We start from the raw sequence: 25,592 nt of genomic DNA on the forward strand, positions 1-25,592 counted from the left end.
TTAAAAAAAACAAAAAACTTTTTTCACGTTATCATTATGGGGTATTGTGTGTAGAATTTTGAGGGAAAAAATGAATTTAACCCATTTTGGAATAAGGCTGTAACATAACAGAATGTGGAAAAAGTGAAGCGCTGTGAATACTTTCCGGATGCACTGTCAGAAAAATATTATATAAATGTGATGCTTCCTCATGGGGAGTATCTGTAATGCACAAACTAATAATGCTGCACCCATCAATATTTCTATATAAACAATGAATCATTTTAGAGCCTTTTAGTGTTCTTTAGCATTTAACAGCTTGTTTCTCCCAAATTCTCCCAGCGGTCATTTCCGATCAAAGGCCTTACGTCAAATTCTTCAATATCCTCTCCTGCTAAAATACATCCTTTGTTCGTAACAGGTGTCCTATAAATGTTTGTATTAGAGAGTATAATGGGGACTCAAAAAAGGAACTCTGATGTCCCCATTGATGTCTGAGTTTAAAAACATGTTTCACCAAAGGAGTGTTGTATCCATAGTAATGCATTTATTTAGCCATTTGTTTACATATACATATCGATTTTCCATTAACTTCTATACTGAGGCTGCATAATGCAATGTGTGTGTGTGTGTGTGTGTGTGTGTGTGTGTGTGTGTGTGTGTGTGTGTGTGTGTGTGTGTGTGTGTGTGTGTGTGTGTGTGTGTGTGTGTGTGTGTGCTAGCCAACCTTGTGGTCGCAAGACAAACTGGATCGTTCCATTTTGCGGGTCCTGGAGGGGGACGAGGGGGAGGAGACCGATCTGTCCGGAACATCTGGTACTGGAATGAAATTGAAGGGAACAAAATGACTGTTACACTGTCAAGACTGAAATGAAAAAAAAAAAAAAAAAAATCTCATTTTAGGGTTAAAACCAACCATCATCTGAACATTTATGATACTGACCTGAATATAGGACCACCCGAATACTAAGATATTCCTCGCTGACACCAGTGTTCTATTTGCAGTGTAATTCTTGGCTGTCTTGGCTAAAATACTTTCTTCAACGACCGTTTCTGCACTAAAGATGTTGGGAGAAGCTTTAAACTTATTTTCAGTCATCATGAATTTATTTCCTCTCTGGCAACAAAACATGAGCCCTACAGGAGCGTTCAGAAACTCTTCTCTGGACTGACAAACTTGTGTGGGTCTGACTCACTCCGAAGGACACACCATAAACAGACTAAAAATACATTGAGGCTACAAACGACCCCCAAGGCATCACTCTGTAGAAGACCAGGTTTCACTGGTTCTCTGACTGTTGGATGATTGTCTCATTGTCCAATTTTTTTCTGAATTCAGTTTCCAGGGAAAATACTGCCTTCAAGTTCTAGGCTCCAAGGCAACACAATATATTTAATGTTGCTATTTTAAATCAGAAATTGTAGATTAACTGAATTAGGACAAGGGGCAGTAAAATGTGCCACCATTAATTGGCCTCAGTGAATCACTTGAACGGAGTTACAACACAACAACAGAGTTTCTGTGTGTGTTCAGTTGTTTCCTGATTGGTCTCTCCAGTACGTACCGCTGTAGCTGATGCTATCGCTCAGTCCCGGGGACACCAGCACGGTGTCGTACCGCTCTCGCCCTCTCTTCCACTCCTCCTCTCTTCTCCTCCTCCACATCTCCTCCCTCTGCCTCCTCCACTCTTCCTCCCTCTGCCTCACCATCCTGATCTCCTGCTCCACCAGCGACTGGCTGCTGAGGGAGCGGAGCTTGAAAAACGGATTGGATAGAAACGTGCTCTCCTGTGTTTCCACGGACATGGGGGCGGAGCTTAGGCAAAACTCGGAAGCGCTGCGAATAATCAGATTGGAGGTTTCCACGACGATGACGTTGGTGGAGGGCGCCACGTCCCGGCCGGCCGGCCAATCGGAGAGGCTGCCGATGGCGGAGGAGAGGATGCGGTTTCTGGAGGAGGAGCAAGAGGAGTCGGGCTCCAGGATGATGACGTTATTGGCTGTCATTTCATGATACACGGATTGGGGGAGGGAGGAGGAGCAGGACGGGGATGGGGAGATGGACAGAGTCGGGGTGCGGCAGGCTGGAGGTCTGGGTGGAGATCGTCCTATCTGCAGGTTGGACGGTCTGCAACACATTAAAAAAAACAGATTTCATTTTGGGTAATTCATCCTTCTGAGTGCTAAAACTGTATTAAATCTGTTCTGATGGGGAATATTCAAAATCTTTAAAGCTTTAGTCTTACTCATTTTTTTTAGGTGAAAACAATGAATCAAATCTTTGTGTGCAATGTGTGACAAACTGAAGCAGAATTGTCATCGAACTCTGCCCTACAAGGCATTTAAGACTCTATTAACTCACTATTTTGTCTTTCTGGCTGCAGGCAGCTGTTTTTTTGTTTTGCGTGAAAAAAGCTCTGAGAAGCTCCCTGAACACTTCCTGCCCATCACCAACCATCAAACAAACAAGTAAACAACCAAATGGAGCATAGTGGAATTAGCAACTCCAGAGATAGAAGGAGAATTCACTGAATTTAGATGCTGACTGCTGTTTCTATGTGGGATGTGTACATAAATATTTTAGCATCACATTAACTTTAATTGCACCCTTTCGACTTGTTAATATAGCAATGGTCTTTTTCGGCTTGTTGTGTGGCCCTCATGTGGTCATCAACTTTTAATGCAGTTTTAAGGGTGTTTAACAGATGCATCAGAATTTATTTTTGCTATAATGTTTGCCAAAGCAATGTTACACCTCAATGATGTGTCATCGTTCTACTGCCTCCAACTGCTAGCCAAAAAAATAAAATAAAACTTTGTCCTCATGGTTATGTTTTTTTCCACCGATTTAGGCGAGTCCGAAAAAGCATGTTATTTAGTAGAGCCGCTGGGTTGTAATATTGATCTTTGTCCAATTCCAAACCTATGAGTTAAAACCATTAAAATGCTTTATGTAATCTTGAGTGTGCTCATGGTTCTGAGAATCACCCTAAAATTCTTCATCTAATGAAAAAATGTCACTGCATTCCTGCTCGCACGTTCCCTGTGATACTCTCAATTTGGACATTTAATGAGCCCTGACAATTATTATTATTTTTGGACATTTTCATGGAAGCAGGTGAAACATTATGTTTTATGGTCAGTCACCGATGGGATTCTGCAAGCCTGAATAACTGATTGAAGCTGCTATATAGTTGTAGCCTCTGTTTATCGTACCTGGATATCGTCAGGCCCTGTGCTATCATCCCCCTCTCCCTGCGGTGCCGTTCCTCTCTCTCAAGAGTCAGTCGGATCTCTCTCTCTACCGCAGTCTCTGACTCCTCCAGGGGGCTGCGGTATGACGGGTCATCCAGACCCGAGTCCTCTGAACTTGGGGACAGCGTAGAGGACAGAGGAGGGTCCCTGTGCACGGAGGGTTGAATTTCCCTTAAAACAGGACAGGAGTAAACCTGGCGTAAGTTAGGATTTGTAAGACTTACAAACCAACCATCGCACTGTGGTTATAATGACACAATAACAAAATGAACTGAGCATGCAACAGTGTCTAAAAACACTCCAACACTTATTATTCTTCCTTTTATGCTTTCAGTTGGTGTTGGGACACCATATAGTTACTGGTTCTGTAGCATGACAAAGTCTTTGCCTGTAGTAGAAGAAATGCGATATGAAGGTGAATTCGCTTCCATTACATCTTCAACAGTTCAACATCTCAATGTACTTCTACATTTTTCATGGGCAAACTGTAAAATCAACTACAGTACACCCTAAACCACTTAATCCAGAAATTTTCTCATAATCAATATTTATTTTTGGACATTTTCATGGAAGCAGGTGAAACATTATGTTTTATGGTCAGTCACCGATGCAATAATGTGTTGGTTACTGATTTAACATATTTCTCACATGAAATTCTTATATATCCCAGTTGTTAACACATACAAATCTGCTCTATCACATTCTAGTGTGACTATGTTAGACATTATAAACCTATAAAACACTAATGTTAATAGCCCACTGAGGGCAAAGGCAAAAAGAAAAACCTTCAACATACACCGATCAATCACCTGCCTGATATTGTGTCGGTCCCCATCCAAACAGCTCTGACCTGTCGAGGCAGTACTGTTGCTCAGGAGTGGACATGGTCTACAACGCTGTTTAGGAAGGTTGTACATGTCAAAGGAACATACCAATATTTCCCAGGTTGAGAATTTACTCGCGGTGGTGGGTGGGAAGTCGCAGCGTTCGGCAACCGATGGTGTAACTTTGATCCCTCACTCAGCCACTGACAGACATTTGCTTATTTCTCCAGCAAAAATATTCCATTTATGTTATTTACTGAATTTATGAACACCCGTTTCTTTTCAACTTAGTGTGAGAGTCACTGCTGCATGTTTCAGGCATTGACGTTTGTCTCCTCTGATCTCTGTGTGTTTCACGAAAGGCGGAGCTGAACACCTGCTACACTCACATGGTGCACAGCTGACACAGGTGGAGAGAAAGCTCTCCTTGAGTGCTATATCTAAATTTGTCAGAATAGTCGAGGCTATCTAAATCTTCCATCCTTTGTTTTTGCACTTTGAGTCTGCCACAGAGGTGAGCAGCCCGGCTGATGGTCCATGGCGTTGCAGATAGCTTCACCAACGGTAGCAGCCCTCCCCTGGGGCTGTTGAGCAGCTACTGACGCTGTCCTCCAGTAAGCCTTTTTCAGGGCCACCGGGGACAAGCTTGCGAATCACTCTTACCCCGGAGGTTCAGCCTGCCAGATGTGATGCCAAGGTTATCTTCCTCTCCAGCGCACCCTCCATCCTGGTCCATGCAACCTGCTGCCACATGCTCACCATCCCGCTGGCCTGCTCTTCCTCGACTCCTTGCCCACACCTCCTCCAGGATTAGATGGTGTCTCTATGCGAGGTTAAGAAATGGCTCCCGGCCCTGCCTGGCCAATTGCCACTGCGCCCACCAAAAGCCCTGTGTCTCAGCTGAGACTCTGCTAAGTCCAGGCCCTCCTTTCGTCCGCACCATGATGCCTGCTGCCACTCAAAGGTCCTCTCTTGTGCGGGTCGCTCTGAACTTTGGGCAGCACGGTGGTGCAGTGGTTAGCACTGTCACCTCACAGCAAAAAAGGTTCCGGGTTCGAATCCGGTCCTGGGCCTTTCTGTGCGGAGTTTGCATGTTCTCCCTGTGCTTGCGTGGGTTTTCTCCGGCTCCCTCCCATCATCCAAAAAACATGCACCTCAGGTCAGGTTACCTGGCACCGCGCTAGTGGCAGCCTGCTGCAGCATCTCCCCCCTGAGAGCCCCCCTGCTGTAGTGAAGAAATTTCCCCTCGGGGATTAATAAAGTGTATCAAAAAAAAAAAAAAAGAACTCCTCATCAAGGCTGAGAAATAGGAGCTAGAGTTTGTTGCTCCTCCATCTGCGGAGGTAGCTGCTGACCTTCCTCTTCAGGCTCACCACTGTTGACAGGGTTAACTCAAAGACCTTACCTAGGCTCATGACTGGTTTCTCGGTGATGGTTTCGATTGCCAGTCCAGGAAGAAGTGAAACTTCTCCGTCACTTTCCCCCTCTTTAACACCCTATCCCTAGATTTGGCTGGTTCAACTCAACTCCTCTTTGCCCAGGAGATGAGCTGAATCAAAATGTGTTCATATTGTGGCAATTCGCTCTCAAAATATAACACTTTTTGTTAGTGCAATCCATTTCCATGGCAACATATGGGGTATGACTAAGAACTGGAAAACAATCAGGTGCATGCATATGTTCAGGATTATGCAGGGGACTATTATGTAATATATGCAGTGTTCACTACTCCAGGAAGTGGTCCGACCCTTAGCAACGACCCAGCAACAGAGAGGATTTGTTTCACATTCAGGTTGTCGCTACTTGAGAGGCAGCAGCTTATTTTCTCACGATTTTGAAAACTAAACTGCTTGTCGATGTATTTTTTTCATTCAAATTTGGTTGGGAGGTTTATAAAACATTTTTCTGGGAAGATCTTAAAACTAGTTTTAATTTCTACATTGCATGGACTTTAAACTTCTATCAGCACTCAAGAGCTGAGTCCCAAAACAATTGGGAAAAGCGACAGCCAACATACGTGTCCTACCTGTGTTTGAGTCGGGGGCTGCGAGAGGGGGGGTACAGTGAAGTGTGGGTGCCCTGGAAGCTGCTCTGAACTCTCAGTCCTGGTTTGGGAGTGGGTTGACCTCTGACCTCATCCTCCATCTTCCTCCACTGCTGGCGCGTGGACAGAAAGTCCACGTGCTCACTGGACACATTTTCACTCTGAGTCTCCTGATGCACACAGAAATCTAAAGGAACCTAACGAAAAAAAGATCATACTTGGGATTAAGGTTAGCGATCTACCACTGAACAGACATTAGAAAATATTCTCTCCTGGAGAACACAGACATACAGTTCCACTTTGAAAAACAACGGTTGATTATTATTAGATGGAGGGAGAATATATCCTTACAGCCTGCGAAGAACTTTCCAGAGCACCACAAAGAATGTTAATAATCAAACATTAGGGCTTTTACAGAGCCCCAATTAAACCATAAAGATGCAATAGGTGGTCCATGATGAGAGAATTTTGTTAGTTTTGGGAAAATGTCAATTTATTAACATAAATAACACAATATAATATAATATAATAACATAAAACTTTCCATTTAGGTTCAGGATGAATCTCAAAGTTGTTTATATGTGAATTCATGTGGTTCTTTGTTGTTTTCCTCTGAGTGTTCGAGGTAGAAAAGTAGATTTTCTGCGGACTGTCACACTGGAAGACGTAGTAAAAAGCTGATCGTGGTTCAAACCAGGGATGCAGGCGCATGTTTTTCTGGAGTCTCTCCAGGGAGACACTGATAGCACTGCGCTGCATAGATGACAAAGGACCAGAAATAACACATTTCTAAAAAAAAAGGAAGCAAGAACGAGAGGTACAAGACTATCAGTCCTCTCCCACCTCCACACAGCTGGCCAATCACAGCGTGACGTTGGTGTGAGAGTCACAGAGAACAGTTGACAGAAACATGACTCTCTGTATCTGAAGGTTTTAGGCTGCGGGGATCCGGCGGTTTCTGACGTGGTTGATTCAGGTCGTAAATACCACTTCACCACATATCTTTTGGAATGGATTTGAAATGTCTTTTACTTGTTTATAAAGCTTTAAATAATCTTCCTCTGCTTTTCTTTTAAATATTCCTCATGTGTTCCACCATCGGTCTGGTGAGAGCGCCTTCCTCTTTTTATGCCCCTAAACTGTGGATCTCACTGCCTTCGGACATCAGAATCAGAAGCTCTGTGAGTGAAAACTAAAGACATACATTTTTAATCTGGTTGTAATAGTGATGTTTATCATTCTGATATAAAATTTTGATTATTTTGATTTTGTACACCTGTCGATTTGTTTGGATCTTTGCGTGTTATGTGTGTATGTTGCTCTGATGTGAAGCACTTTGGGCTGCAGCTTGTTTAAAGGTGTTGTATACATAAAGCTGAGTTGAGTTTAGAGTGCTTTAAGACTCATCCGTCATATTGTTGTGTATTAAGAAAGTGGGACCCATTTTAAATGATTTTTAACTCCCTCTATAATATTCTTGGTAATTCTCATGTGGAGTAGGTGAATTTTTTGGGAGTCTAAAGATTGGAAACACCTTTCCATTCTTTCTGTATTTTTGATGTTTTCAACATTGTAGAACAAAACATTCAAACTAGTTTCCTCCAAGCATCCACTGTTTGCCTTGATGACAGCTTTGCACACGACTGCCAATTGAACCAGCTTCATGAGGTCGTTTCAGTGATTGTGTTTTGTTTTTTCAACCTGGAATAGTGTTGAAGGGTAAACAGCCTTGTCCTGTCTGGTTCTCTGGTCTTTTTTAATGTATTGGGGTTTCATGAATTGTGTCATGGTATACAGCAAACTGCCCTATTCAACCATTGTAGTGGTCCAAATTATGGCAAGAACCGCTCAACCAAGTGAAAGAGCACAACAGTTAATGAGTATTTTAACACATGAAGGTCAGTCAGTCTGGAAAATTGTTATTCTCGATTTTCGGTTGCAGCCGCTGTGTACATCTGTGGCTACCACCATGAAGCAGGGAGGATGAGCTGTGATAGTGTGGGGAGACCAAGGCTAGAGATTTATGAAGAATTTATGGCAACATTTAACCAGCATGGCTACCATAACCTTCTAGAGCAAGGGTCTTTGACGTTTTTCAGGCCAAGGACCCCCAAACTGACAGAGAGATGGAGCAGGGACCCCCTACTATATATATTGTATAAAATTGTGTTTTATATGAAACTAGAGGAGTGCAGGAGGCTTGTAGGGACAGGTCCAGGCTAGTGTTGCGCTGTGAGTGAACTGGTGTCCAGCTTGAGACAGCTTGAGAGAGCTGAATGTGTGCATTTCTGACTGAAAGATAACATCTTCTGCCTCCATTTATCCATTCGCTACAATATGTTGGATTCATGTTAATGTGTATTTAAAGACATTTCAATTTGTGGATTTTTTTTTTTATTTTTTTTTTAAAGAAAATAAAATTTAAAAAATGGCACATTGTGTAATCAACTAAAAAAATTCACCTCTGACCTAGGGGTCGCGGATCCCCTGTTGAAGACCTCTGTTCTAGAGCAACACACGATCTCATTGGGTATGAGTTAAGTGGGGTAAATCATTTAATTTTCAAAAGGACAGGCACAGGCTGAGCCGGGTTCTGTCCGAGGTTTCATCCTGTTAGAGGGAGTTTTTCTCTCCTAGCTTATGTGAGAATTGTTGAATTGTTGGGTTTCTCTGTGTGACGCTTTACTGTGTTAAGTGCCATGAAATAACCAGTGTTGTGATGTGGCACAAATTCCTTTTCCTGTTTATTACAAATTTCCCATATGTCTTATTTCATAGTTTTGATGTCTTCAGTATTGTTCTTCAATAGAAAACAGTAAAAGAACCCTTGAATAAGGTGCTATTTCCAAACTTTTGTCTGACATTGCACAATGTACCACAAATATACACTGTACATCCTCAGGTGAACTTCTGTGAGTATACAGTTGGTAAATATCTCTTGTTTTTTTATGTTTTAAATACATGTTGCAAATGATTTAACTATAACAGGTACAAGAACCACAGAAGTAACAGTGACCTGTGTGCCAAAGCTACAGAAGCCTAATTCCAAGAAAAGGGTCCACATACCTTCCTGTCGGGGATCGAGGAGCTGGCTGTGGAGCTGACGGAAGGAGACCGCAGGAAAAGATCCCTTCTTGACCTCATTTGCTCGTCATCCTCTTCCCTGCATCCCTTTCTCTCCTCCTGCTCCTCTACCTCTTCCTCTCGCTGCTTGTCTGTTCGGGTTTCTGCTTCTACATCATCCTTCTCTTCTCTTCTTCCTTCCTCTTCGCCGTATGTGCCCTCAGGAATTCCTCCACTTTCTTCTACCTGGCTGGTGACCTCAGAGGGTGCAAAGGCTGCCCATTGGTCCTCCCCAGCATCGCTGTCTGAGTACACGATAGCCAGCTCTGCTTGGAGGCAGTCGCTAAGGTGACCGTCGCTAAGGTCGTCTCTGTTGCCAAGTTCGTAGCCCCAGGCCTCCGGTAACATTACCTCTGGAAGACCTGAGGAGGTGACGGTGAGGGTATCCAACGATGAAGGACACAGTTGACTCTCAGAGATGAGTAGATCAGAAATAGCATTTTCTTTCATCTCCCCCACTGTTCCTCCTGTCCATCTATCTTCCTCTTTTGTGTCTCCTCTTCCATGATCGTCTCCCTCTTTTTCGCCACTCCCTCCGTCCTGCCCGTTCATGTTTTCTCTGAATTCATCTTCTCCCTCCAGCTCTCTTGGACCCCAGTCATCGGTCTCTGCTTCACTTCTGTTTCCATCTTCTCCCTCGGCCTTCCCTCTACCTTCAACTTCTTTTTCAATTTCTTCTCTTCCTTCAATTTCTCCTTCTGTTTCTCCTCTCCTTTCTTCTTTTCCCTCCATTTCCCCTCTCCCTTCATCTTCTCCTTCTGCTTCCGCTCTTCTTCCATCTTCTCCATCCTCTTCTCTCTCCTCTTGTGCTTCACTTTCACGTCCTTCTTGTCTTCCCTTCTCCCCTCCTATCTCAAAGACCAAATAGTCACACTCATCTCCTTTTCCATTTTCTCCCTCTGCAGCCTCTTCCACCTCGTGTACCCGTGGACAATGGAGTTCCTCAACTTCCTGGCTATGGTAGCAAAATAAGTTGTCTCTTTCCAGGTCTGTTAGTGGTGGTGATGAGCTTATCTCCATGGTAACTGGATCCACGGGCTGTGTAGGAGGGAGACAGTTGTTGACAGGGCTATTGTTGTTGGAGCTACTGTTGCTGTGGTTACAGTCTGGTAGCTCAGGTGTTGTCCTCCTTAGCCCAGCTGTAGCTCTCTGTAAAAACAAACATGTCATGTTAATATAGATTAATCACTAATATATTTTAAACTTTTTCTGATTTATGCACATAAATTGTTTTAATTTAGGAGTTCAAATGCAATGATTAAGTTTTTTTTGTGTATGTAGAAATAAAACATTTCAAAAGTACATAAAATAAAAGACTGAACAAGTACGTAAAGTTTTTGATCGAATGTTTGACTTATTTCATAATATTGACTTTATATCAAGAACTGAACAAGTCAAACTTTTAACTTAGTATCTTATTGTTAAAACTCTACTCATACATCAAATAATATGTTATACTTTTGATGCACTTCCTCTAAATTATTGATTCAAGCATTAAACACGTTTAAAAAAAAAAATCTAAATGTGTTAAAATTATGACTCATTATGTATCTCATTTGCCTGTATTAAATAGCAAAAATTATAAATTACCATCTTGTAATATTAACTTAGAGTAATCATGTTAACATCTCAAAGACGTGACTTGGCATCCCACAAATAAAATGGTATCTCAAATGTTTGATTTGAATTTCTAAAGCTGCACTAATGAAGCAGCAAAATGCATTGTAACAGATGTCACTCATAGCGACTAACACTACAGAACATTCCCCCAAATCTGCAGCTCCCCTCAGATCTCCACTGTTTCAGTTGTTAAATTCATTGGTTTGCTTTTACAGCCACTCATTTTTCTTCTTGGTTTAGATTTAGATTTAACTTTTTTTAATCCCGCAGTGGAAAAATTTGGTCGTCACAGTAGCAAAGAAAACCAAGACGTGCACACAATGTGAAAAAATATATAAGATATAAGAAATAAGATAGATATAAAATTATTATTTTAGTATAACTACACACACACAGACTATATACACAAAAAAACTCATTAATAAATTAAACAAATAAATACAGTTTGGGATAAATGGAAAAAAGTGTCCAGTGCTATGAAATGAAATGAGATGAACAGTGCAACGATTTTACAGGGTGGTATTGAAAAGTCTGACAGCCGTCGGAAAAGACAGACGGTATTATCAGGAGTCGGTGGAGACAAATACACAACTAAAAGTAGAGTGAAAACCCGAGAGCTTTGTTTGTCGTCTGTAAACGTGAGGTTAAAGGAAGTGCAACAAAGTCTGCACTGTCCCACAATCTATAATTAAAAACAAGATATTGTTTGCTCATGTCAAACAAATGTACATAAAGAAGCAAAAATATTGAACATATTCACATCCATAACAGCCAACGCACTCATAACCCACAGCAGAGTCGATGAAAGCACTATGAATGCCCCGTAACTGGTTAAATTTCAAGCCTTCCTATCGTTACCATGGCGTCAATGCGTTGGCTGTAAGTGGGTTTGCAGATTATTATGGTCGGTCATTCCAGGCAAATGCCGGTGACAGACAGGAGGTGTTGCCATGGTAACACTAAGTATAGATGCAGAGGCAGGAGAGCTGCTGAAGTCTGTTCTCTCTCAGTGAAGTCAGTGTGTGGGGGACAGATCAAATCCATCACACGCGATAGTACAACAGTTCTCAACGCACTTCTTTAGTCGCATCGCTGCTATATTGATGTGACGAAATAACAGGCATAAAGGTTGAACAAATAAAATATGAATGTGGCACCAACACAAAACATTAAAGGATTGCCAAACCAGCTATAACACACCAACAGCTTTCTCTATTAATATTTTAGTCTCTAAATGGAGTGGTACATTTTGGACTAGATTCTAAAAGTCCAATCTAATAGGACCACAGCATTGATCAGTGTTGGTCAGCGCAGGAAGGAGGGGAATGTTTCAATTTGGGCTGGCAATTATTTTTTATTAATAATTAGCCGTTTGATTTTTTTAAATGTCAGAAAAGACTGAAAAAGACTGAGCGGTTATGGAGGAGTGAAGGAACCAGAAAATAATCACATTCAGGAAACTGGAATAAGAGAATTTTAGCACTATTTAATTTTTTTTAAATGTATTGATAAATGAATTATTAAAGTAGTTAGCAATTAATTTATTGTCATTCAATCAATCAATCAATGACTTTAGCATGCTACTCCACAGCTGCTTGTCCAAACTATGGAACGAGAGTTCACCTTGTTACATAATTGTAATTTACTTGGAACTAAAACTTCAGTCAAGTCAATTAACTGATGTGAAGAGGCTCAAAAGGCATTTTCTCCGAACAGACGACACGTTAAGTACATCGCACAGCGAATGATTAACAGTTCTCCTCATCACTCTCAACATTAGCATGAAGCCTTTCTATGGTTGATCGGATGAAGCATAAACACAAGCCTGGCATCTGTTAAACATCTGTTCTAGAAACCTTGTAAAGGCGGCTCTAAACTACCCACCAAAAGCTGATTTTTGTTATCAATCTGATGCAATCAATTTGATCCATTTATTGACTACACCCATCTTAACACCACATGAGCTCCCCATTATGTTTCGAAAGTTTCAACCAATTACAAACTATACTGTAGGCCTTTTCACCTTTTATCCATTGCTTTTATGTATATATTTGAATTAATCATCAATGACTTTTAGTTTTACTATCTAAAGTTGTAATTTATAAGAATTAAATCCCATTTTTTTAATATCACTTTGTACACTGGTGCCAATAGTAAGTCAAAGTAGCATCCTGGGTCTGGGCTTACTTTGGTGTTACACTAAAATCGGTGCCCCGTCACATTTTGGCGACGGACGGTGTTGTTTAGGTCAGTTCTGTTTAGGTGTGAGGAGTGAGAATATGAGGGCAGGTCACAGGTCTGCTTTAAACCAAACGCTTTATATAACAACGGTATGCCGAAGAGCATGTGACAATAACTGACTGAGGGCAGACTTTACGGGATAGGGACTCACTATACCATCTGGTGGGACAAAGACAGGCTCCCACGAGCTGGTTAGCATGTTAACTTCAGTAAATATGTCTGCAGCACAATACTTGAATGTCTCTAACAAAACATCAACACCACTGTTTGGACACATCGAGTGCATACGTTTGGTCATTTTTAAACATTTTAAACCAAACGGCTCACAGATTGACCCTTTAAACAATTTATCCATAACTTGTCGCAACTTTGTACCATAACATATCAGGTTATCTGAGCAATTCATGATGGTCCCAAATAAACTGCATTTACCCAGGGAACACTATGGCTTTTTTCAGACTGCAAGCAAATCTGATTTTTCTTTTCTCCCAAATCAGATGTTTAGGAAATACTTTTCACACGTCATTATGTAACACATCCCCAACTTATCTGCATGGGTTGCTGTGGTAAAGACGTAAGCGCAGCTATGCTGGTAACGCGGCTTTCCAACACAGAAAGCTGCAGGGAACGGTTCATCTTTGGCTTTTGTCCATTATCGTCGTAAAAATCGACACTTCCTGATAGCGCTCTGCTCGTGTTAGCTTAGATGCTGTTCACTCTGTCTCTCTGAAAATGACGAAAATTACACACATCACTGCATGTCACGTTGCGAGGGATGCCAGAAATCTAATCTGAGCCAGCAGAGTGCCCGAACCGAGACGTATCTGTTGAAGTCTGATTGGAATCACATTTCAAATCCATCTCCGAATGTGGTTTGGGTTCGGATAATAAAGAAAAAATAGCCTATGTGACCCTCACCTGCCTGCCTTTCTCTGTCAGCAGCATGTCAAAGGAACGTTAAATTAACCTGACAATAATGCTGGCCTGGTTGCAAAAAGGACACCAAAAACAACACGAACGGAGTCACACATGACACAACAGAGCTTCAAATGTCAAATCTTGTCCAACTACTGCTAAATGCTGGCTGGAAGCAGCGAGCTAACGTTCGCGGCCCTCCAAGCAGCAAAGACCCCGTGGATGTAAGCAAATCAGCAAAAATACCTGAAGCTTTAAATTCTGTTAAACCTCAGAGCAGACTGGTGTTAACATCTTATTTATTTTGTGTTGTTTTTCCTTCCACAAATATCTAGAGTTTACTGTATTTACATAATCAAATATTTACTCAGACATTTCAACATACAAAGTCACCATTGGTCTTCCAAATGACAGAATTTCCTGTATCTGTTTCAAATTAAAAGGCCGGAACTGTTTTATACACAGTACATTATATATACCAAGTTTTGACTGCGACATGTTACTCTAATAGTGGTTGTTCACTTGATTAAATATATTTACATTGTGATAATCAGAAATTTCTCCTAGTATTTTCCATTCACTGTAAAAATTTAGTTAAGTTCAGTAAGACTTAATTATTTGCGCATACATACATGCATGTGAATAGGAGTGGTACTTATTTGTTTTATATATATATATTATATATATATATATATATATATATATATATATATATTTATATATATTTGGGCGGCACGGTGGTGCAGTGGTTAGCATTGTCGCCTCACATCCAAAAGGTTCCAGGTTCGAATCCGGTCCTGGGCCTTTCTGTGTGAGTTTGCATGTTCTCCCTGTGCTTGCGTGGGTTCTCTCCGGGTTTTCCGGCTTCCTCCCATCATCCAAAAACATGCACCTCAGGTCAGGTTACCTGGCGCTGCGCTAGTGGCAGCCTGCTGCAGCACCTCCCCCCTGAGGGCCCCCCCTGCTGTAGCGAAGAAATTTCCCCTCAGGGATTAATAAAGTGAAATAATTAATAAAAAAATAAATATTTTGGGAAATTAGGGGAAGTTATGAATCATTATTTTTCATCCTTCGTGGCAGGTGACTAACTTGCAAAACTGTAAATTTGTCCTTAATAAAACATAATCCATTGTACTGTGGGATTGTTAGCCAAATGTAACATAGATACTGCGACATAACGTTTTGAAAGCACTACGTAGTGGATACATTTTTGCATTCATTAAGGTAGAAAATAGGGAATGATTTCAGACACAGCCTTTGTTTTTAACCCAATCATCCGCACAGCATTGCTCCTACTCTGCTGCTTATTTAATCATGCAGTTATGTAAACAGGGATATCAGTAGCCGCCACCACTCTTCCATGTAGACTGAGTATTAAAATCTCATAAGTCAAACATCAATCAAACTGAACTCTGCGTGAACAAAGCAACATCAACTCACAGCAGGGGATCCAATGTGTCTCACCCTTTCTCTGTGATCCCACCTTAACTGCCTGACTGAACACAAATCATATCAGGCCCAGTCGATCCTAATGGCTGGTTTTTAGACTTTATTCCTGGAGCAAAAACTTAGCTCAAAGAATATTTGACTTTGTGAGGACATCAAGTTAGGTCTCCAAATTTGGTCTGCTAAAATTGCAAGTAATCTAATAAGCAGAAGATGCTCGTCATAACAGGAAAAGGATGTGGGAATTTGGGTGTGCTAAAAGAAATAACATTCACAAAACAAAACATGAGCCCTGACACTGGCTCACGTAAATAGAATACAACCGTTGTAATGTGATTCACAGCCCCACAGATCAAAATGTCCACCGATTGGACAGTTTAGTGTAGCTGCTAAAAGTCAAGATTGCCATTCTGCCAGGTTAGAGATTTCAGGGGCAGTCCAAATGAATTTGGGCCAAGTAGTTTATCTGGCCATCAGAAACAAGGAACTGTGGCCAAAGAGGTGTCAGCATCTGGCTGTCTCTTATTTAGCCTTGAACATCAGGATCTGATGTGTTTTACCATCTAACTTCAGAGTTATTTGTGTACCCTGTCAAAGTAAGATAAAATCATGTTCTAATACACTGCTACAACCGTGATTGGTGAGCACTAACTGCATGTTCGTGTGAATACTGGGAAGCTGTGGCTAAGCTGGTCGAACAGGTTGCCCACAAATCATGAGGCCGGCAGTCCTGTCCACATGCCAAAGTATCCTCGGACAACACACCAAACCAAACCAAACCCCCAAATTGCTCCCGATGGCATGCGAGTACTTGTCTGAAACAAACATCGGACGTACAACCAAGAGACCACGAGTCCATGAGAAAGTGTAAGTAAGTCACTTTTGTAAAATACATCAAGTAATTTACGTGATGTACATGTTACTTAAATAAAAATTATTGAAAAAAAACAACATAAATCATTATCTTTTCCTTCTTTTATGGTTTTGGTACCTCACTAAATTGCGACCATGCCACATTAAACCCAAACCACCATATTTTCCTAAACCGAATCACGTGTTTTTTTGGAGACTAAACTTAAAGCACCTGCCTTTAGACATCTAGGCGAGACAAAACGTGACACTGACACAGTGTCCTCCAGACTGACTGGGGTATTACACACTTTGGCTGGACACCAGGTTGGGGACAGACTGGAGATGCTTCTGATCACTTTAAATTAAATCGTCTTAAGTTCACTTCCATCTTCAAACCTCTATTTGCACCCACAGCTACAGCTGGAAACAGTGTTACTTAATCAAACATCTCTTAGTGTGTGTGTGTGTGTGTGTGTGTGTGTGTGTGTGTGTGTGTGTGTGTGTGTGTGTGTGTGTGTGTGTGTGTGTGTGTGTGTGGTGAGAGGATTACAGAGCAGCTTTAGACTGCGTGTTTTTATAAAAGATAAGGACTAAGTGACACGATGATGCCGTCCAAAAATTATATTATTTTCTATTGTCATAGCTTTTCCATTCTCTTCTGTTCGTCATGACACCGTAGCTACATTCTAATGATGAATTTCCATTCTGCTACTAACATCTTTTCATTTATATTCCATTCTCTCAGAAGAGAGCTGTGCCTAGAATGTTATATAAGACAGCATCCTAAAATCAGAGAAAACACTAAAATCGTGTCACATAAGCGCGTTTCTGAAGCCAAGAAAAAAGCGGGTTTACATGGTAGCCAACCTAAGCCACAGCTTCACACATAGCTACATCTCGTGCACAGGCTACATTGTCGCTGCCAAAAACATCCCAAAATCTCTCCTAAAAGGAGGAGGAGGAGGCCGCAAAGCCAAGGAGAAAAAGTCATGTTCTGGTTTACTATAGCGACGTTGTTGGCGCGTGTCATTAATTTCTTTATTTACCTACCAACAGCTTCCAGCACAGCAGCCAAAACGAGATCATCTCCAGGCGGCCGCGACGCGCGCATTCCTCTCCTCCTCTCCCCAATGGCAGCGCGAGCAGCCAGGCGGCCACTCGCTGGCGCGAGGAGGGACGCATGCAAGATGATGGCACGTGTGTGTGTGTGTGTGTGTGTGTGTGTGTGTGTGTGTGTGTGTGTGTGTGTGTGTGTGTGTGTGTGTGTGTGCGAGTGCGAGTGCGTGTGTATGCGAGTGCGAGTGCGTGTGTGTGTGTGGTGGAGAGAGAGAGTGAAAGGAGAAAAGGCACGGAGAGAGAGGAGGGTTTATCGATCTTTGCTATGATGTTGCGGATGAATTGGAGCAGAAGAGATGGATCTGTATTGGCAGACTACTGTACATCTCTCTCTGTCTCTCTTTTTCTCTCTGATCCTTCTACGCCTGCTGCGCGTGCTACATCCGGCAGTTCCCGCCCTACAGGCTGCAACACTGTAAAAGATAGGAAATTTAACAAGTAGGCCAGGCCTATAGGGATGTAACGTTCACTTGATTCACGCTTTGATTGGATACACTGTGGTTACGTCACGATTTGGCATATTATTCGTATATTACCATATTATGATGAATTATTTGGTCGACTGTTTTTGTTATTCATTTTTACCTATTAACCTGTTTATTGTGTGCATTATTTTTATTGGATGAATTTAAAATAATTGTAGTTACTTGTATTTATATTTTAAATTGTGTTTGACTTTAGAAATTACCATTTGTACAATTCATCATTGTGCTACATGTCCGTTTGAACGCTTAATCTTTATTTTGGCATTAAAAAAATAGGTATTGTTCAAGAAACCTCAGGGCAAACAATCAATTTTAAAGGATTGATATATGGAGTGCAAACAACCTTATGATGTCCCACATTAATTTCAGAAAAAGTGTTGCTGCTCCTGACCCAATCAAATGCCCAAATATATATAATTGTAACCAGTTACAGTTACTATCAACAATATGTAGTCTAATTAGATTATAGTTCATGTTCAAAATGTTGGTGATTACAAAGGGGTTACATCAAAATAAATTATCTGCATCGTTGCATCTGCAACTGTGCAGAAATGCCTTCTGTCCACGTAGATAGGCTCCATTCATTTGGTAGTATAAGCAAACTCAAACTCAAACTCAAACTCAAACTCAAACTTTGAGCCATGTTTTTGATCAAGCCATGTCATCGTATAAGGCAGATATATTTAAAAACAGTACATTCAAACATTCTTGCCATCGTTGCATTTTAGCCATCACTTCTGCAAATGCAGAAATGACCCAGGTGAACTTTGATTTATGACCTTAAATGCTGACTGGAAGACTGTTATATCATCTGAGTGCAAGTGTGTTCGAGTGTGAGAGTGAGGCAAGGTGAGCACACACACACACACACACACACACACACACACACACACACACACACACACACACACACACACACACACAACAAAGGACTCCTAGATAATGACGCACAGCTCAGAAAGAGTGATGCAGTTAGCCAGATGGATGAGAGAGGGAAAATTAGAGAAAGATAGTCATAAAGAGCAAGAGAGTTGAGATTTGCTGCTATTATTATTATTAAATCCAGAGCTGATCTCTTGATACACAATCAATCAACTGCCTCCGAATGTTGATGTAAGGGCTCGGGCTTTAATCTGGTTACAATCTGCTCTTAACCCTTCATAGTAAATAAAAACCTTGTTAAAATCCATCAGGCAGCTCCAAACGTATTTTTTTTACAGATTACAGTACGGTGTCACTATTTGGGTATATTCTAATTGGCATCCTTGGAGTGTGTAATAAAAGCAAGAGAGCGGTGAGTTCGGATCAGGACCAAGTATGTCCTTCTACTCGTAATGTTTTACAGTACAGTACAGATAATTTTTTGGGCACATAACATTTTCAAATCTCACTGTATACACAACATAGCTCTCTAAAAAATGACAGGTCAGAAAAAAATGGTCAACGGTCTTAGGTGCTCATCAAATACATCATTTTTTTAACAGAATATTGTTTTTTTAAATATAAAATAATGTGTTTATTTATTTTGTACTGTTCTATTATTTAATTGTTATGTAATGTTGTTGTCATCTGCCAACGCAAAGGTTGATGTGTGCTTTGCAGATACACACTTGTCTGCCTCTTTATAGTGTACAGAGTTTCACAGATTTGGAGATATCAGTTGTGCTCAAAAAGGTACCCGATGAAGTTCCTATTGATTGAATCGTTTTAATTGTTGATGAAATACTGGTGGGACCACAGCAGCGTGCGGATTTTGTCTTTAATCATTGTATAGGCTTAAGAGGCTAGGTGGGGAAAAGTCACTTTTCTTCTAAATAAGTGATGTCACAGTAGGTGTTTTTTAGCTGTCAATAGTCTAAACACCTGCTGTGACTTTTAGTAGTGACGTGGGTTTGGTCTTGAAAGCCCCATAACCTAAACAAGTCTACCAATTTCTGGAAAAAAAATTGTCAGCAATTTTTTAAACCGTTCAGTTATCTTTTTACAAAAATGGCTCATTTGAAATTATTATAACCGGCTATTGTTATAGTTAAGCAATATTACACGAGTGGGTGCTGTGAAAGTAAACTTAGCAAGAAATATGACTCAATCTGCATCAGTGTGTGTAACCTGAAGGGGCCCAGGTCATAAACTAGAAACAATGTTCTTCTCTGCACGGTTGATCTGTTTATGGTGAACTGGTGCACGCTGTGAGGAAAGAATGAGACCATGAAACTATGTAGCAATGGAATGGAAGTTTTGGTGCCTGTGCTCTATGTAAGAACGTGTGTCTAACTAGTGTCTAACTTTGTGTTGGTTGTCGAAACTTCTCCATGTTATGCTGATCAACATAATATTAATATGATTGTTGTTTTTTGTTACAGTTGAGCCCAAAATTATTCATACCAATGTCAAATTTTCATGTCTAGTGAATTTTTATTTGACCAGTAGGTTTCATCATCATTAATTGACTTAAACAAGTGACAAAACATTGGAAGACATTTTGACAGAGATTTTAATAATAAATCCAAACTATTATTATGTTTTTTATACACTTTTTTACTAAAATGGCAATGTCCAAAATTTTCAGTGCTCTAGTCGACTATATATTGAGAACAGCTCATGCGGTAGTTTTCCAGTACATGACTGGTCCATTGCGAGTCATGGCTAAAACCTAAAAACTCAGTAAGGACCCCTGGTTGTGCAGTGTGGCTGCTTTACATTATGGACATTATATTTTTCATAGAAATGTAAAAAACAAAACATGGAAATAGTTCATGTTTTCATTTATATCTCTAGCAAAATGTCTTAACATTCCTGTTCCACCTGGTTCTGCCATTTCCAGCCAGAAGTAAAGAATTGGTCAACTTCACTGGACATGAAAATTTGACATGGTGATATGAATGATTTTGGGCTTAACTGCGTGTGTTAAAAAGTGGCATAGGGTACATAATTTGCTCTGATCCAGCATTAACCTACTGCTGGATTGATTTTCCTAAAAATGTTTTCCATATCGCCAGTCCAAGCCTACTTGGTACCAGAGCTACCATGCTTTCACACATGCACTGAGGCCCTAACTTACAGTACATTACCCAAAGGAGCCGTATGAAATACATATTGTGGACTACCCTTCAAACCAGTGTCACTACTTACTGTAGTTGTTGCCCCACCCTGGATCCCACAAAGAATTGCTGATTAGATGATGCTAATAATGAACCTGACCCAAGGCTTTAATTTCAAATAATGTTAGAAGTATCCAGCAAAGAAAACCGAGAAAACTAGAAAGTCAGATTTAGAATTTTACAAAGTATCTTTAGTATTATTACAGTAAAAATAGATATAGCCTGTGTCGCACCTGCTCATATCAGTCATGAAACCTTTTAATCAAATAATTGAATAAAACATGAAAAATCAAGAATCATTAGGCAAATCATAGGCCCTTGACACCTACTTGAATAAGAGACCACTTTTCAATGAAGGCTCACCAAAGAGTTGCATGAAACAGAAGATGAGGCCAAAACAAGAGACCAGTTGGTAAATGAAATCTTGCACATCGTGACACTTTTCAGAACCGTATGTTTGCTTTCTCTACATTTGGGTGGTGCAGGTGTCAGCGTGTCAGCTGGTGATTGTGTTTCTCTTTCTCCGCTGCTCAGCTGGCACACAAGGAGGTCTGACAATAAATCAATTATCCACTCTAGTGACATTGCCCAGAGCCGTCCACTAACCTAATTTGACCCTACTGTCTAGCAAATCACATCAATATGCGCCAGTTACTTTCAATGAAAAGTTGCAAGTGCTCTAAAAGTAACTAAACAATGACAGTTGGAAAATGCCTGTCAGCAAATTTCACTTCCAATTGCAATGCAAATTGCAAGTGCATTGGTGTTAAATTAAAATTAAAATTAGCAAACAAAGCTGTCAGATAATCTGTCGGATGATCCATTCAAATGTTGCGGTCAAGCTTTCCAGTAAAACCCAGACGACTATTTTCGATTTGAGATAATTAGGCCTTGGTATTACTACAAATATTTTGATACTGATGCTGGTGCCGATATCTCAATTTTCTACTGGTTCCCAATTGATACATTTTTTGTGTACCAATTTTATGAAATTGTTTTTCACAAAAATGTATGAGGCCAATACATTGTTGAACAAACCTAAAGTTTTTATCTATGCAGTTTAGGGGCAGTGTAACTTTTCTGTAGCTACATTTCAAAGATATTACCAATGCTACCTAAACACCTCACATGCTACGGAGCTGCTACCGGTGCCCAAGCAGAACGTATGTATAGGAAACATTATATTGGCTCACTGATATTGATGGGATTCACTCCTGCAACTAAGTGTACTAATATGTAGTGTACTACACGAAAGTGTTCCAGAATCTCTACAACAGAGGTGAGAAAACTAAAAGCATGAACAACAATGGCTACGTCATTGTGAAATTCACCAGGTGAAAACCAGATGAAAATTATCCTTTGATGATGGATTTTTTTCTATTTAAGTTTACTGTGGTAGTTCGCCTGCATCTACCCAAATGAGAGAATATCTTTTAGAAAAATTCTGATCATGACCAGAGTAGAGTTCCACAGAACCATTTAAGACACACAGATTAATCTATGACAAGGTGGAGCAACTTCTTACTAAAACCCTGTGCTAGTTTCAGCTTTCATATATCAGAAGACATTGACTGAGTCAGATCCCATTTTTAATCAAGATGTTCCATATAAGGCTCTGATTTTATCTTCATGAGATATGTTAAAAAGTCCTATATTGAATTGTATTGATTATAATGCAGGCAGTGTTGTTTTCCAACAATGTGAATCATTACATGCTTTTCTGATGATGACAGACAAGGTCACAGCTAGATGATGCTGTGTATCCCGATCTATCACAAATATACACACACACACACACACACACACACACACACACACACACACACACACACACACACACACACACACACACACACACACACACACACACACACACACACTTCCCTCCGCTTCCTCTTCCTCTATGAGCACCGCAAGTGTCTCCTGTATTCCACACTCACATTTTTTTTCTTGTAAGTAGTACACATACAAATACTGCATTAGAGTTCTGCAAATTCCATCAAAAGCCACCAAGCGAGACCTTTAATAGTTTCTCAGGGGCTGATGGAACTTCATGTGTTTCTAGAGGAAATTGTAGTTGTGCAATACGCATTACGATGACACGCATAAACACGACTGGACAAGATTATTCAAGAAATATTACTAAACATTTTCTCATTATATATTTCAAGGCTTGCTAAATTCGGCAAATCCATCTAAACTCTCTCCTCTTCTCACTAATATTCAATCTCTCACTGCATTCCACAGAACAATTAACCTGGGTTCCTATTTTTCCACTGTGATCCTCAACCATTCAACTTGTTGCTATCTCCTTTTACTCTTGATTTAACTGTTTGATAAATTATCACTCGGGGGAAAAAAAGAAGTGTTTTTAGGGATGATGAATGTTAAATGTCCAAATAGGCCACTCGAAGCTAAACCCACCAGGTCTGTTGAGGCTAATGTTAGTGCAGACAGCTATATGTAAACAGTGATTGTTGAGCACTGCTGCCACAAAGAAGCTGCTTCTGAAGCCTGACAACCAGATCTGACTGGAGGATAAATTATGTATCATTTAGAAGATCCCCCTTTTCCAACATTTGCTTTCGAGGAAATAACCTTTTGTGGATAAGAAATACTTTTATTATCATCCTGTTGGAAGTGGTTCTCATCATTGAAGCTTCTTCTCTCGAGTGTCTTTCAGTCACAGATTCACACTGTCTTTTTCTGCCCAGCATTTGTAACAGCTGTAAGTCTTGACTTTGTCACATTTTCTCTTTGCCTAAAGTCAACAGTAAAAAGGCCACATGACTCTGTGAACTAATTTTCAGTCTCAGTTCAAACAAACAACCCACAACGCTACACTCTCTGTAACTTCTGCAATTAAGAAATATCTGATGTCACTGAGCTTCACAACAGAATACCAGATATGGATATCTCCTATAATGTATGAAACAACACAGAATAACATTGTCCTGTACCAACAAAGAAGCATCAGGTAATTCACAGTCTTGTTAATATTTGTTCCTGGCCTTAGTAAAACTTTCAAAGCAACCAAAAATATAGAAAACCCAAGGAGGATTGTGTCTTACCTGTTGTCCTAGCTGTTAACTGTTGAAGTGGTGATTTCCTATAGGCTAGACTGTTATGAAAGCAATAAATCGCTCTGTGTTCCTATAAAACTGTCTTTCTCGTGTCCCTGTTATTATTCGGTCCCCTTTTATCTCTCTCTCGCTCTCTCTCGTTCTCTCTCGCTCTCTCATGCACACCTCTCAGTGCCAACGGGGTGCATACTAAGTGTGTGTGGGCAGCAGCCAATGAGAAAGCAGCAGCTTTGGGGACATTCGTGGCACACACATGTTCAGCCTCATATACTTTCACACTGACACAAATAGCACAGACACACTTATTATACAATATAAAGGCATACACAACACTCTCTCTCTCGTTCTCTCTCCCCCAATCTTGTCACGAACACACACAGAAGATGCACATCTGTCATCTGCAACCATAAGAGGATTAGCATTTTTTTCCCTTTTTTTTTTTAAACATCAAAATTCAACTTGATAATCTCCAAGGGTGTACAGAATGTATGCTGATTGAAAAACAATTTGTATTTTTGTGTGTGTGATGTCTTTGTAATGTAGCAGTCCTTGCGTTTTGGTTAAAGGCATGGAAAAGCTGCTATTTGTGATGGCATACTGATTTACATACAACGTTATCTTGAGTTAAGAATGTTATATAAGCCACTGACGTACAAATGTGATGCCACACCAGGGTTTTATTTTCAACATGCATGCCATCTCCAGTACAGCATGACACTCTCAAGAGTGCACAGCATCAGTTTCTACTTTTATGCAATTGATACTTAAACTATTTTTTGCTGTAACCAACAATTTTATGGATATTTTCTCCATTTTAAACTGCTTTGAATTATTTATTTTTATACAACTACAATTTGGCAGATTTAAAAAAAAATGTTATTCTGACCAAGAAACAGGGACAGAAAGATCTATTCAATTTCAAAATTCGCCCAAGTTTCTGGTATTCATAAAGTCCAATGTTCATATGGACCTCACAGTTGTGGAACTGTTTGACAGTATCCTCAGAATCAATAGTTATCAACTCAATTGTGCAGTCCGGTTTCTGTTACCCTAGGACATTCTCAAAGATGAAGCTGTTCCTATCTGCCATGAACCTGGTAACTCTTATTTATCGCTTCATTTAATTGAAACCACTATTAGTTCAATATGCAGATGCCACAAATGGTACTAAAAAACAAAGAAAGATCACACCCATTCAGCATGTTTGCATATTTTGCTGTAGAAATGTAGAAATGATTTATATGCCAGTCTTACACTCCTTTTATCAGGATCCCCATCTGTCCCGGTGTTTTGATCCTGTCTATTTCCCCAAAGACTCCCTTCCTCATGTCCGCTCCCATGTTGTTGTTGTCTGTCACGTGTTCTTTGTTTTGGTCTGTGTCTGGAGGGAGTGGACTGGTTCCACTGACCGCCTCCAGTCACCTCCCACTACCACACCTCTCTCAGCAGGCGCAGCTGCTTCTTGATTCTGTTAATACCACCAAGCAGTATATCTACCCACACCTCAC

General features: G+C 40.5%; 1 protein-coding gene across 4 annotated transcripts in view; it reads right to left on the reverse strand.

The window, feature by feature from the left end:
- Positions 1-24,167, reverse strand: part of LOC138631095 (cyclic nucleotide-gated channel beta-1) — a 32,455-nt gene extending 8,288 nt beyond the window's left edge. The window contains exons 1-6 of one of the 4 annotated variants that reach the window (XM_069715838.1): positions 24,073-24,167; positions 9,169-10,374; positions 6,085-6,299; positions 3,196-3,405; positions 1,545-2,107; positions 707-798 (exon numbers count right to left, since the gene is read on the reverse strand). In XM_069715838.1, coding sequence (XP_069571939.1) covers positions 707-798; positions 1,545-2,107; positions 3,196-3,405; positions 6,085-6,299; positions 9,169-10,245 — 2,157 coding nt within the window. In that variant the 5' untranslated portion in view covers positions 10,246-10,374; positions 24,073-24,167. Of the gene's footprint in view, positions 1-706; positions 799-1,544; positions 2,108-3,195; positions 3,406-6,084; positions 6,300-9,168; positions 10,375-17,345; positions 17,790-24,072 lie in introns of those variants that run through there. The other 3 variants (XM_069715835.1, XM_069715837.1, XM_069715836.1) reach the window with 3 other exon arrangements.
- Between the last annotated feature and the right edge of the window lie 1,425 nt (positions 24,168-25,592).

Source organism: Brachyistius frenatus, unplaced genomic scaffold, assembly GCF_029030835.1.
Source record: "Brachyistius frenatus isolate BFR_SWC_R1_liver_20210118 unplaced genomic scaffold, ASM2903083v1 Contig_149, whole genome shotgun sequence".
NCBI classification, from domain to species: Eukaryota; Metazoa; Chordata; class Actinopteri; family Embiotocidae; genus Brachyistius; species Brachyistius frenatus.